This window comes from Papaver somniferum, chromosome 3, assembly GCF_003573695.1.
Source record: "Papaver somniferum cultivar HN1 chromosome 3, ASM357369v1, whole genome shotgun sequence".
Classification (NCBI taxonomy): domain Eukaryota; kingdom Viridiplantae; phylum Streptophyta; class Magnoliopsida; order Ranunculales; family Papaveraceae; genus Papaver; species Papaver somniferum.
In genome coordinates, this window is record NC_039360.1 from 141,151,470 (window position 1) to 141,165,517 (window position 14,048).

The 14,048-nt window shown below is 38.5% G+C and overlaps 1 protein-coding gene across 1 annotated transcript; it reads left to right on the forward strand.

Moving 5' to 3' along the window:
• The first annotated feature begins 11,411 nt into the window (after positions 1-11,411).
• LOC113357550 (uncharacterized protein OsI_027940-like) lies at positions 11,412-13,804 on the forward strand. Its single transcript, XM_026600990.1, has 6 exons — positions 11,412-11,537; positions 12,395-12,581; positions 12,687-12,840; positions 12,939-12,976; positions 13,059-13,281; positions 13,470-13,804. The coding sequence occupies exons 1-6, from the start codon at positions 11,533-11,535 to the stop codon at positions 13,553-13,555; spliced, it is 693 nt and encodes a 230-aa protein (XP_026456775.1). The 5' UTR covers positions 11,412-11,532; the 3' UTR covers positions 13,556-13,804.
• Positions 13,805-14,048: the final 244 nt, after the last annotated feature.

The following is a 14,048-nucleotide window of genomic DNA, read 5'->3' on the forward strand; positions in this document are numbered from 1 at the left end:
CTCAAAAAATATAATTAATAGCTCAAATGGTGTTTACAATGGTGAAAATGAAGAAAAATTAAACGCGACAATTTTGCTCTACCAAAACTCCCCCCTCTTTTTTTCCTGTTTGGTCCTATTAGCACCCTATTTATACACAACAACCCATTACTCAAACATCTTTTCAAAATATTCTTCCATAACTCCGACAGATCTTCTCTTTGATGAAAGATATCTCGGGAATAATTTCTTTCTCCATTATCACACATCTTCCTCTATTTGCTAGAATAAAATCCTGGGGATATTATTATTTTTTATTTATAAATAAAACCACAAATTTTCTTTCTCCTTTTCAATAAAACAAACTCATCAATATATTATCTCTTTTAACTTCAAGATATGGAAACTTCTTGTATAATAGGCAACAAGATATCTTTGCCTTAAATCTTTGAGATCTCCCATAAATTATGTGAATCTGTTTCAAATGAAGAAGAAGAGAGTGCCTCTATCCATTTGTTCATTTGTTGGGTGTCTTTAACAAGTTGGGTGACCGTATCTGAAATGATGGGTGCCTTTATCAGTTCCTCTGGCTGCTTTTAACACTTTTTTCGATCTATTTTTCCAAAAGAGCTTATTTCCTTGAAAAGACTTAAAACAAGTTTATTAGTGATAAAATGAGTCCCAGCTAATGTATTTATGGGTGAAAATGCGTCACACTTTCGTGCTTATCACTTACCTGTCGGCGCCGGACGGGATTCGGCCGGAGGTGATCGGACGGGCAGCGGTGCTACTGGCTCCGGTGAATTTTCCTGCTACTGCTCGTGAAGTGATGGTGAGGAGAAGAGTGGTCGGTCAATCAAAACACAAAAATAATTTTAGGGATTCTTCCCTTTTATATCAAATTTATTTCCAAAACCTAATAAAACATGGGTTTCCTTTTCTGGGCTCGGGCCCGCAAATACTAAATCGACCATAACTAAGCTTCCAAATACCCAGATCAGCAGTGCCTCATCTCTCCACGCTCATGAGGTGACACTCTACCTTACTATCAGAGTTCTCATCCGCGCATTTGCTCATACATGACATCATTTTGGAAAATCGAGGATTCTGAAACTACCTTTGTAGAATGAGTTCAACCAATGATCTCGTCGACTGAAAATCACCATTTAGTGCATACTGCGGAACATGATTGTTCCCTACTTAGCAGAAGACTAGATGGTGGATTTTCAACAAAGGGAAAAACCGTAAAATCATGAGGCATGTTTTTGACGCGGCTTTCAGGCATGCAACGATTCATATTTTACGAAGCCATGATGAATATGTTTTCGAAAAGCCTCCACTAGTTGAGCGTTCGATCCCTGGAATTTCACCGTGCCCTCTATGCAGAATAACATATTTGGGCAGTTCTCCGTAGATTGAGGACTTAACGCCTTCAGGACGTCGGTGATACTCACTGTTCCCTGACTGCAAGAGAGTGACCCACCTCCACATAGAAGAATAGTTGGGTTGTGGACGCCTTCAGGACGTCGGTGACACTTCACCGTTCCCTGATTATGTGGAGAGAGTGCATAGATTCAGGCGGTTCTCCGTAGATTGAGAACACTAACGCCTTCAGGTCGTAAACAACATCGTGACTCCCTGACTGTGCACCACTCAGAATGGATGTGACGCTTTAACTGGATAATATCTTTTCTGAAGTAGATTACCTATGTCGTGACATTCACTACTGAATTCCCAGAATAATCTATCATTGCTCCTATTTCATGGTCGAATCCACAGCCTGATCCCATGGAATGACAATAACAATTGCTCATATTCCATGGTCGAATCCACAGCCTGATCCCATGGAATGGCAATAACAATTGCTCCTATTCCATGGTCGAATCCACAGCCTGATCCCACGGAATGGAAATAAACAATTGTTCTGATTCTATTATCGAATCCACGACTTGATCTCATAGAATAGCAATGAAACAACTGTATTATCTCATTACTCCGATTTCATGATCGAATCCACTGGTCTCATGAAATTGTGATAGATAAATCTTAATTACTCTGATTCTATGTTCGAATCCACGATCCCATAGGATGATAATGCTCGTTTTATTATTCTGAATTCATAGTCGAATCTGCATCTGATCCTATGAATTAATAATGAACAACTATTCATTTTTATTACTCAGCTTCATGAATTATTCTCCACTGAATCTCATAAATTAGTAATAAATACTCAACAACTGGGCATCTGGACCATCACTGAGTAAGACCCACAAAAATGGTGCAAGTGCACTAGACAATGATGCACGACTGAGCACCCAGATGCACGAACGAGCATCCAAAAATATGAAACAATGGGGAATCCTTCGCAAAACAGGAGAAAACATTAAAATAATAATAAAATAATGGAGGCGCTCACGGTGGGCCCACCAGCCCGCCGGCCGGCCGTGCCCTAGCCACGGTCGGTCTGCGCCCCTCCCATTATTTTTCCTTATTTTATTTTCATAAACTCATGAGGGTTCTCCATCTTAGCAAAATTCCTAATTTGTGCAAAACTCGTGAGTTCTCCATAACTTGGTGGATTCACCAAATAAATCATAAAATATGGAGAGGCGTGCGGGACCGGGCAAACCTAGCCGGCCGGCCATGCCCAAGCCGTGGCCGGCCCACACCTCACAATCCTTAGCTTTTTATAATTATTATGTCAAAACTTCATGGATTCTCCATATCTTCATGGATTCTCCATATCTTCAAGGACTCTCCGTAACTTCAAGGATTCATGAAAAATAATAATAAAATAGGAAAAGGTGTGCGGGACCGGGAAACTTGGCCGGTCGGCCATGCCCTAGCCGTGGCCGGTCCCACACCTTGCAATTCCTAATTTCTCATAATTATTATTTTCCCAATTCATGAAACTCCTGGGTTTGAGTAAAATTCGTGAGTTCTCCATATTTTCTCAAATATTGCTCGAATCACGAAAAAACCAAAAGTCGACATGGTCACACGGCCGGCTAGCTTCTCACGGTAATTTTAAGTATTAAAATATTGATGAATTGAGCATACATGCTCATTCCACCAAAAAATCGAGAATTCCCGGCCAAGATGAAACTCTTCTGAAAATTCACGATATTGCTCAAATCCGCATCAGAAAATACTGAAATTCTCAATATGGAGACACAAACATCATGGTAACACGTGTGTGCCTCTATGACCGACCAGGTCGTTCCTAGGGCTTGCACGAAGCCGGTCCCACACGTTTTCGCAATTCTGACCTAATTTGCTCAATTGCTCATATTGGGCCCGAACTCTCTCCAACCAACTGGAGAATCCTCCAAACGACCTGGTCACGTGACCGCCAAGATCCGGTCCCATGCCCTCTTGGTCTGTCCCATCTCTCATACCTAGGTTTTACACCTAATGTTGAACCCAACAATATTTTCAGTAAATGGTGAATCCACCATTTATTCATGATTTCTCACCAACTATCAAACTAAGAATCCTGGTGCGCGGCACCACATGGACGTTCCTCATCCCATGTGGTCGGTCCCTATCATTCATGATCAATTTTCAGCAATTCCCCAATTGATGAAGGATTGACCAAAAAATAGGGTTTTCGAATGAACGCTCTGTGAAACCATCATTCTGAGCACTCTTCGAACACTAATAAAATTTATGTTGATTCACTAATCAACATCAATATTTTAATTGATATTTTACTGGGTCATGTCACCAGTAAATAATTGGCTGAATCGAGCAACACTTGCTTGATTACCCGAATATAATCAATATTCGGCAATTCATCGATAATTCGTCGAATTGAGCAATACTTGCTCAGTTGCACGTCAGATTATCAAAATCATTAATTTGGTGAATTGAGCAATACTTGCTCAGTTGCCCATCAAATTCTTAATATTCAGTAATTTGCAGAGTTGAGCAATACTTGCTCAGTTGCCCATCAAATTCTTAATATTCAATAATTTGCAGAGTTGAGCAATACTTGCTCAGTTGTCCATCAAATTCTCAATATTTGCATAATTGAGCAATACTTGCTTAGTTGCTCATTAAATTCTCGTAATTCGCAGAATTGAGCAATACTTGCTCAATGCTCAACTAGTTGGTAATCCATCATACTGACATCTTTTCAGAGAACTACATGTTCAACCCATGAATCGCCGAGCATTCACCATCCATGCTTGATTCACCAAACTTAGACTCATTGTCTAATCAGTCAACAATTGACTAATCAAAACATGTCTTCCCCGCAGACTCCGCGATTTGTGAGACATCAATCACGTCACAAATGGGGGGATATCACTTAGGGTTTTGGTCTGGCGGTCTACGGCACGTGGATTCATCCACAACGAGAAATGTGCGTAAGTCGTGTAAACGGTTGAAGGAGTTAGCAAAGTAGTGGGTGCATGATCAGTTAAGTATCCACACGACATGGAACTGACTTTACCATGACCTCCCACTTTCCCACTCTTTCACTCAAGAAACCGTCATGCTTACAGGATTAGTGGTTCGTCATTCTTGCAATATAAATAAGTCAAAATCGAGGACGACATATCATCAGTATCCACGTTTTCCGTCAACAACTCGATACAAACTTATTCACAGAACTTAACTTCAGCAGTTCACCATTATTGTAGAAACCTTCGACACACCCACAATCCTCGATCATCACTGATCCCACACAATTCTCAGCTTCCCTCCTACAGATCAACCCATCTCCCTCTTTGCGACCGAATTGACTCTGGAACAAACATTTTTTTGGTTTAGGCCGGAGTCATACAGATTGATTTCCCCAATCTAAGCACCCCCTTTGCAGCGGTGCATCTGTGTGAGGATTAACATTTTACCCGGTCGAGGAGTCTCGACACCACGCTCGTCTCTCCACTTCCCGAAAAACCGGCGACCCATTTTTCCCCATCCACACCACCGTGGTGGTATGAGCTAGTTTATTGAATATACCAACAACATTCTCATTCGAGGGGTTTTCAAAACGCAAACAAGCATGTTCTGCTAATTCAAACCAACGTAGAATAGATATATAAGTTTGTAAGTTAGAAATCCACCTCTCAGCTTTACCGTCCATGTGCATCGCTGCCATCTGCACTTTCTGAGTTTCTTCTCTGATGTTGTGGAGAAGAAAAAACCGGTTGCACTTTTGAATCCATCCCTTTGGATTAGTTTCATCGAATCTCGTAAAATCTAACTTTGGAAATTGATTGTAGTTATTGAAACTACGATTTTCATTGAGTTGTTGAATCACTGGTTGAGTACCACCCTCTCCTGCAACATCATTTGATTCCCCATTGTTGCTTTCCTTGTTGTTCAGATTCTGTAGTTGAAGAAGTACCAGATTGAGTTGTTCTTTTATTTTCGAAACATCCTGATTCATCTTATCCATCTGGATTTGTTGCTTTTTCTGTGTATCCTGTAGATCTTTTGTAGCAGCTCCCTGTCCTCCCATGGTGACAGGATCGATCGGCTCTGATGCCAATTGTTCTATAATGAACAAATTGAACAACAGATGAATCAGAAAAAAGTAACTTCTGATTGAAAAATCAGCCTCAGAACAAAGTTCTTGGTTCAATAAATTCTTAACTTCACAGCGGCCTCTTCTTACACCATTAATAGGGCACATCCCAAAAAACAGAAGGCAATCCTCACACAACACGTGTAGGAATCCTAGAGGCTAAAATAAAAAAAGATAAGGGGTGATAGAGGCACCCAGAGAATAGATAAATACAACCTTCTTTTTATTCAACTACCACATGACACAAAACTCTTAACTGGTCACCTTAAGTATGCGTACCCGTACGCATACTGGCGGAAGTTTTTGAACCGAAAATTTCTGCTGAGTTTGGAAACTTTACAAACTCAAATCCGATTGCTTAAGTATGCATACCCGTACGCATACTTAAGCTGGTTACTTTGTCAAATCGGTCAAGTCCATGAACTTAAACATTTAAATCATAAGGAATGCAATCTTTGCAAACCGTGGCTATAATATTCATGATTGATTCAAGTGAATCAAACCGATTTGATTTCAATTGTGTTTTCTAAACAATTGAACAACTCTCTAACTAGTTTCATTTGAGTCATTTGAACTAGTTATGGTTAAGATGAATAAGGTTGATATGAGAGTAATCATATGCCTAACCTCGGTTAACTATTTATGAACCAACATGGTGTACACGTTTAGGTACGACTACATAAACCTAAATGAGGGTACATTTCATTTGTGTGTAACAAGCTAAGTTCAATCTAACGGTTGAAAGATATTAGCTTGGTTGAATCAGGTTTTCATCTAACAGTGAATATGGACTACTTTGTTACCAAGGTAACTTGGATTGCAAATCCTGATTTGAAAACTATATAAAGGAGAACTCTAACAACTGGGAAAACTAATCCCCCACACCTCATGTGTGTTACTAGTTGCATAACTAGAGTTGATTCTCCTTTAACCTTAGGTTTCTTCTCGAGACCCTGTAGGTTAACGACTTGAAGACTTCATTGGGATTGTGAAGCCAGACCCAACTATTATCTTTGTAGTTGTGTGATCTGATCTTGTTGTTTCTATCGTGTTGAGTGCAATTGAAATAATTGGCTCAAGATTTTATATCTCCGATAGGCAAGATAGAAAAGTAATCACAAGCAAACTTCGTCTCATCGTTTGTGATTCCACGATAACTTGTTTCGCTAGTCGATTAAGTTTAATGTGAGGTGATTGATAATACTAGTTTGTTCTTCGGGAATATACGTCCGGTTTATCAATTGGTTCCTGTTCACCTTGATTTATCAAAAGATGAAACAAAAACTCTTGGGTATTTCTGTGGGAGACAGATTTATTCAATCCTATAGAATTTTCTGTGTGAGACAGATTTGTCTATCAAGTCTTCGACTTTGGGTCGTGGATGAGATCAGCTAAGGGAATCAAGTGTGTAGTATCCTGCTGGGATCAGAGACGTAGGAGCGCAACTGTACCTTGAATTAGTGTGAGATTGATTAGGGTTCAACTACAGTCCAGTCCGAAGTTAATTGGTAGTAGGATAGTGTCTGTAGCGGCTTAATACAGTGTGGTGTTCAATCTGGACTAGGTCCCGGGGTTTTTCAGCATTTGCGGTTTCCTCGTTAACAAAATTCTGGTGTCTGTCTTATTTCTTTTCCGCATTATATTTTGTTATATAATTGAAATATCACAGGTTGTGCGTTAAGATCGATCAATTTGAATATCCAACCTTTGGTTGTTGATTTACACTGATTGACACTTGAACATTGGTCTTTGGTACCGTTCAAGTGATTTCTTTTATATTCAATCAGGCTCGCAGATTTCTATTTGCTGATTGAATTAAGAGTTAGAGATATTAAACTCTTTGATATACTTTAATCGAGATTGAGTCTGACTGTCAAGTTGATTCTCTAGAAAGTGTATTGGAGTAAGTCCTCTCAAATTTCCAAACGAATTATTGGGTGTGGTTGTTAGACCCCCATATCTAGATTGAGTCTGACTGTCTACTCCAAGTTAACTTCAGACTGGAATGTAGTTGAGCCCTAACCAATCTCACACTGATCAAGGTACAATTGCGCTTATTACGTCTCTGAATCACAACAGGATTTTACGCACTTGATTCCCTTATCCGATCTCACCCACAACTAATTAAGACTTGCTATGACCCAAAGTCGAAGACTTGATAAACCAATCTCAATCTCTCCCACACAAAAAAGTCTATTGTATAGATAAACCTATGAGTTTTTGTTCCGTATTTTGATAAATCATGGTGAACAGGAACCAATTGATATACCGAACTTATATTCCCGAAGAACAACCTAGAAATATCAATCACCTCACAACAATCTTAATCGTATGGTAGCGAAACAAGATATTGTGGAATCACAAACGATGATACGAAGATGTTTGTGACTACTTTTTATCTTGCCTATCGGAGATTAAATCTCGAGCAAATCTTAGAGAAGATAATGCTCAATCACGATAGAAAACAGCAAGATCAGGACACGCAACTACAGAGAAAATAGTTGGGTCTGCCTTCACAATCCCAATGAAGTCTTCAAGTCGTTAACCTACATGGTTTCGTGAAAAACCTAAGGTTAAAGGAGAATCGACTCTACTCGCAACATGAGGTGTGGGGATTAGGTTTCCCAGTTGCTAGAGTTCTGCATTATATATTCTTCAAATCAGAGTTCGCAATCAATGCTACCTTGGTAACAAAACATCCAATATTCACCGTTATATGAAAACATGATTAGACTCAAGCTAATATCTTTCAACCGTTAGATCGAACTTAGCTTATTACACACAAATGAAAAGTGACTTTATTTAGATATGAGTAACCGTACCTAAACGTGTGCACCTTTGTTGGCTCAATAATTGTTAATCGAAGTTAGCCATATGAACACTTTCATATCAACCATATTCATCTTAACCATAACTAGTTCAAATGACTCAAATGAAATTAGTTATAGAGTTGTTCAATTGTTTATATTCTCATAGAAATATATAAGACACAATTGAAGCAAAATCGATTTTGATTCACATGAATCAATTAATGAAAATTATAGCCACAGTTTGAAAAAGATTGCATTCCTTATTATATAAATGTATTAGTTCATGAACAAACCGATTTTAGAACACTATCCACTCATGTATGCAAACGGGTACGCATACCTAAGTAGCCGGAATTAGTTTGGGTTCACCAGTATGTGAACGGATAAGCATACCTTCTAAACTCAGCAGAAATTCCCCGACCTGAACCTCACGCCAGTACGCGTACCGGTATGCGCAAAAAGTTCTCATACTTTCACTAAACCAACCAGTACGCATACGGGTATGCATAGTATGGTTCCCCGACTTGGATTACATATATGCAAGTACGCATACTATGCTTATATCCAATCGTTCTAAACTCTTATTTCAACCGTTGAAACATTCTCGGAAGACGGGAATAGCTGTCTCACACAAACTATTAGCTTCAAAGCATTTTTCAAGTGATCGAATGATCAATACGAAACATTCCGAGTCTACATCAAATGATTGTCTCACACAGATCATGTTAGATGTTACTAGGCGATTTTCACATGATCATCTTTTTACTTTCGTCAAGAATATAAGATGAACTTGGTTAAAGCGAAAGCTTACCAACACATATTTCGAGAAATATGTAAGCGAGTTAAGCTCAACTCGAAATATCAAAAGTGCATAATTGAAGTCTATATAGCTATACAACTTTTGTCTCAAATAGGAGATAAAGTAGATAGACTTTTGAGTGATAGATGAGTTCAAGTCTCCACATAACTTTTGTTGATGAAGTTCCACAAATTCTCCTTAGTAGTTCTTCGTCTTTATCCGATGAACTCCGTGAAGTCTAAATCTCAACTACACTTTCTATCCTAATCCGAGACTTAGTTATAAGTAGACTAGAAATCAAGACTTATAGTTTTGGCAACTAAACTTGACAACAAGCTTGAGATAGCAACGCTTGCGAGTTCGACCGAGCAGTGCTCTAACATGAATAACATAATAAAGGATCTCAAATTAAGATCGGGGGCAAACGGCTTAGAATTATTACATCTTCTATAAATTCCTTCAACCTCTTGCAGCCACTCTCTATGTGAATTTGAAAGTCTTGCTCTATCTGAGGATTCTGAAAAGATTAAAGGTCTTGAGAAAGAGATTGTTACTCTTAAGAGTAATTCTCATTAGAGTCTGTCGGCGATTTCTCTTTCAAAAACTTGTACGAACCATATATATATTTACGTAATAAAGAAAAAAAAAACAATATGTTTTCCCAACGAAGAAAAAACTGTTCTCCTTGATAATAGATAATCTCTTAATGAATTTAATACTAATATAATTCAGAAATTATGTTACGACTGCAACTCAGAAGGACACCTTCGTAGGAAGTGCAAATTCATATTGGAGAATAAAAGATTCAATTGTCTTCATGATATATTAAATATTATCCTCGAAAATGCAACTGATATCCGAAATTCTTAATCTTTCGGTTCTAGAACTGTAAATGTTGATCGCAAGAAAATATATTTCAAGGTTATCAGTTCTTTTCACTCCAATAATGACCGAGTTGTTGATAGCAAGTACACAAATCCTTCTACAAAACAATTGGTAGGATCCTTATTTCATAACTTGGGTTTCGAAAAATTCCTTGAAACTTCTCAGGAGAATTGGCGAATTATCGTTGTATTGACCATGTTTCGGGACAATTTATATTGGGTATAGGTTTTTGGACCCCACGCCATACTTTATGCTATACAAACAAACATTAATTGGGCAGATTTAGGGTCACAATGCATATTATGAATCAAGATACAAATGTGGGTTAAATAAGTAGATTTTGAGTATGAGATACAAATATTATGGGTCATAAAGCCGATTTAGGACTACAATGAAGGTTGTGTTGTAGATTTAACATCAATTTGGGTCGGATTTTCGATCAGTGGCAATTTTTGATCATAATGCAGATTTTGGGTCATTAGACACTGACAACGAGGTAGATTTTTTAGGTCATTGACAGATTTTGAATTGTACTTGGGTAGAGTGTGGGTCACCCGACATACTTTGTGTCACGTGAATTTTTTTGAATTGCTTGACAAATTTGTATCACACGAGGTATATTTTAGGTCATTATGGCAAATTTCATGCCATGCAAATTGTGCGTCACACGAAAATTGATTGTTCATTAAGTAAATAGTGGGCCAAAGCTCATTTTCAACGCAAGGTTGATTTTGGATCATATTTTGATACTCTGGTAAAACATGTAGATTTTAAGGCTATGGTGCAAATTTTGTGTTGTGATGGTAGTTTTTAATTTATAATGGTGCAAATCTCTGCAACTAAGAATTCTAGTCTCACCTCTCTTGGCTTCCCCTTCTATATTAACCTTGAATCTCCACTTGCAACTGAAGTAGACTTTAAAACGATCATCTTCTTGGTTTAGGGAAGGTCTGTTTCTAATCAATTTTTCTCACTCATATCATCCTTTACCTCTCTAACCCTGCCTTATAGCAGGTCTGACAATTGTTGTATAATGATTGTTGTGAAAATTTGAAACTACCAATTACCTGAAACTGGCAGAATAGTCAGCTTATCAAAATCGATTGGCTAAATCAGAACCGAGTCGGTCCAGATCAAATTCGAACCGATTTACTAATGATTTCGGAAACCAAAAGTCATAGTTTCGGTTCTGGTTTGTGGAAAACAACAGCAAAACCGAACCAAACCGTATCTTGGACAACCCTAAAAGTGGCACAGTGCTTTTGCTTTTGATTAAGCGGGTTAGATTAACAAACACCTAATTATCTGCCACGTGTCTTCACTACTCGTTTTTAGGTTACTCCAAAACCAAAATGGCAGTACCGTAATTTCACTAATCGTATATAACAAGCTTCCCAAAGGAGGTCCTGTTTATATATCTCCTTCTACCCTTGAAACCTTCTCTTTCGTCTGGGTCTCTCTCTCTAAAAAGAACACACAATACGCAAAGGTATTTAGGGTTACTCTTTCTCTACTCAGCCGATATGAGGTGAGCAGCGTTAACTCCAGTATTTCTCTTTTTCTCAGATTAGGGTTTTGATTCTGTCTTTTATTGTGTTAGGGTTTTATGCTTTGATTTGGGTTTCAGTTTTTACTTGTGCTGTGTCTATATGAGTTAGGGTTTCATATACTTGGGTAAGTTAAAGTGAATCCCTGAAGTATGTAAGTCATTGGAAGATGATCCAAGGAAAACTAGTCGGCGGCCGGCCTTTGAAACGAAGACCTACAAGTATCTCTCTCAGACTGTGAAAGTCTAAAGAGTCAAAAGAAGTTTGACCCAGGTCATGGTGATTATTAGATGCTGTTGGTGTCCGTGTTTAGTCCATGGACACTCGAGTTAAAAGATCTCGGTGGTTAAGATCGCGATTGTTAGTTCAACTTCGAGATTTGAAATTGTTGTTGGTTAGATGAAACCCTAAGTTCAATGTCAGAACTACTACTATTTTTCCTTGTTAGAAACCATGTCTTATCAGTGTTTTGGTAAAACGTTTTCTTACAAGGATTGTTAAGGACAGATTATGCGAAATTAAATTAATACTGTTGAACAACTGTTGGTCTGTTTCTTTCTTTCTTTCTTTTTTTTCTTTCACAAGGAGGATTCATATTCTTAGACATGGTTTGATTTTACAGACCACGTCTTATCTTTTTGCTGCCTTCTTGGCATTTTGTAATCATATTAATATTCCTGAAAGCACTTCTGTTTAGTACCTTATGTTGACTTGTGATATTTTTTTTTTTTTTGACGGGTTAACATAGTGATTTAGGAAGGCATGTGAAATCAGAAGTGTGATGATTTTGACTTTTTATACACATTTGCTTATGGTTGTTTTTTCTCGATTTTTGTAGTCGTCATCCTCAGGTGAAGTGGGCACAAAGGGAAGATAAGGTTTACCTTACAGTACTTTTACCTGATGCTAAAGATGCAAAGGTAAATGTCTACCCTGAAGGAGTGTTCACCTTCTCTGCTTTAGCTGGTGCAGAAAATCATCAGTATGAGTTGAAGTTGGATCTGTTTGAAAAGGTCAATGTTGAGGTAAGGACATAGTAGTTTCTGATGTTGGTTGTTGTGTCTGCCTCATTCCGATAGTTATTATCTATGTGTTTGCTGTCCTGATTTTATCATTGTTAATGTTTCCAGGAAAGCAAACTTAATATTGGTGTGAGGAGTATTTTCTGTGTTATTGTGAAAGCAGAGAATGGGTGGTGGAAGAATCTGTTACGTGGTAGTGAGAAGCCACCACACTACCTAAAAATTGATTGGGACAAATGGGTCGATGAAGATGAAGCAGACGGTCTGATAGATTATTTAGTTTTTTGTTGGTTCTCATAGTCTTCTAATTGCTGTTTGTTTTCTATGTGGTTTCACTGAAATTTTGGATGTTGTTTTCAGAAACACCCGATGTTAATACAGGAGATATGGATTTCTCGGTACGGTGTCGAATCCTCCAAATGCATTTCTCTTAAAGTTTTCCTTGATGACGGCCTAAAGTTGTATTGATTTTGTTTACAGCAACTCGGCGGCATGGGTGGAATGGGCGGCATGGGTGGAATGGGCGGCATGGGTGGCATGGGAGGAATGGGAGGCATGGGAGGAATGGGCGGTATGGGTGGAATGGGCGGCATGGACATGGCCAGCTTGATGCAAGGAATGGGTGGCATGGGTGGAATGGGTGGCATGGATATGTCCGGCATGGGTGACATGGGTGATATGGGTGACGAGAGCGATGATGATGGTACTGGATCTTGACCCTTTATTTCATCTACGGTATTTGTTAATTATATGCATACTTATTTCTCATTGAACCATGATTCTTTTGAAGTCTTTTGATCCTTCACAACTTAAAGAACAACCTGATTATCAAGATTGGTACATTCAGGTCTTTTAACTGCCAAACCTGACTTGTTTGACCATTCTTCTTAGATAATGAAGTGGAGAAGCCAGGAGAAGTAGAAGTTGCAGCTAAAGACGTTCAGAAGACAGAGGCTGCTCCTTCCCCAAGCACATAAAGAGTGTTCATTTTAGTCAACTTAGCATTTTCATTATCAGTGAGTTGTCATTTCCAGATAAACTGCAAAATGAAATTGGGTTCTTATTTAGAGTGACAGATGGTGCATCTTGAGATTATTTTGTTGTTGGTTCTCCCCTAACTATGCATCATAGGCGTGTTCAGCATTATTGTGTTCCTTGGCAGAATCTATGTTTCTCTGGGACCAGTTTAGTTCAATTTTACAGCAACTCACTTTTGTTCTCTCGTAGTTGTAGAACTATCCTTAGAATTATGTGGCTGCTATCAAAACAGATAACTGAGTTGCCCTATACCTTTCCGGCATCACTCGAAATGTTTGATACTCGTTTATGACCCATATGACCGGCAAAGGATAAAACTCTCAACACATCAACTATTTCAATTTGTATGCTAAAATAGAATTTACATGACAGTTGACGTTAATCCTTTGTACCACGGACGTTGAATCTAACAGCTACAAATGAATCTAGTTC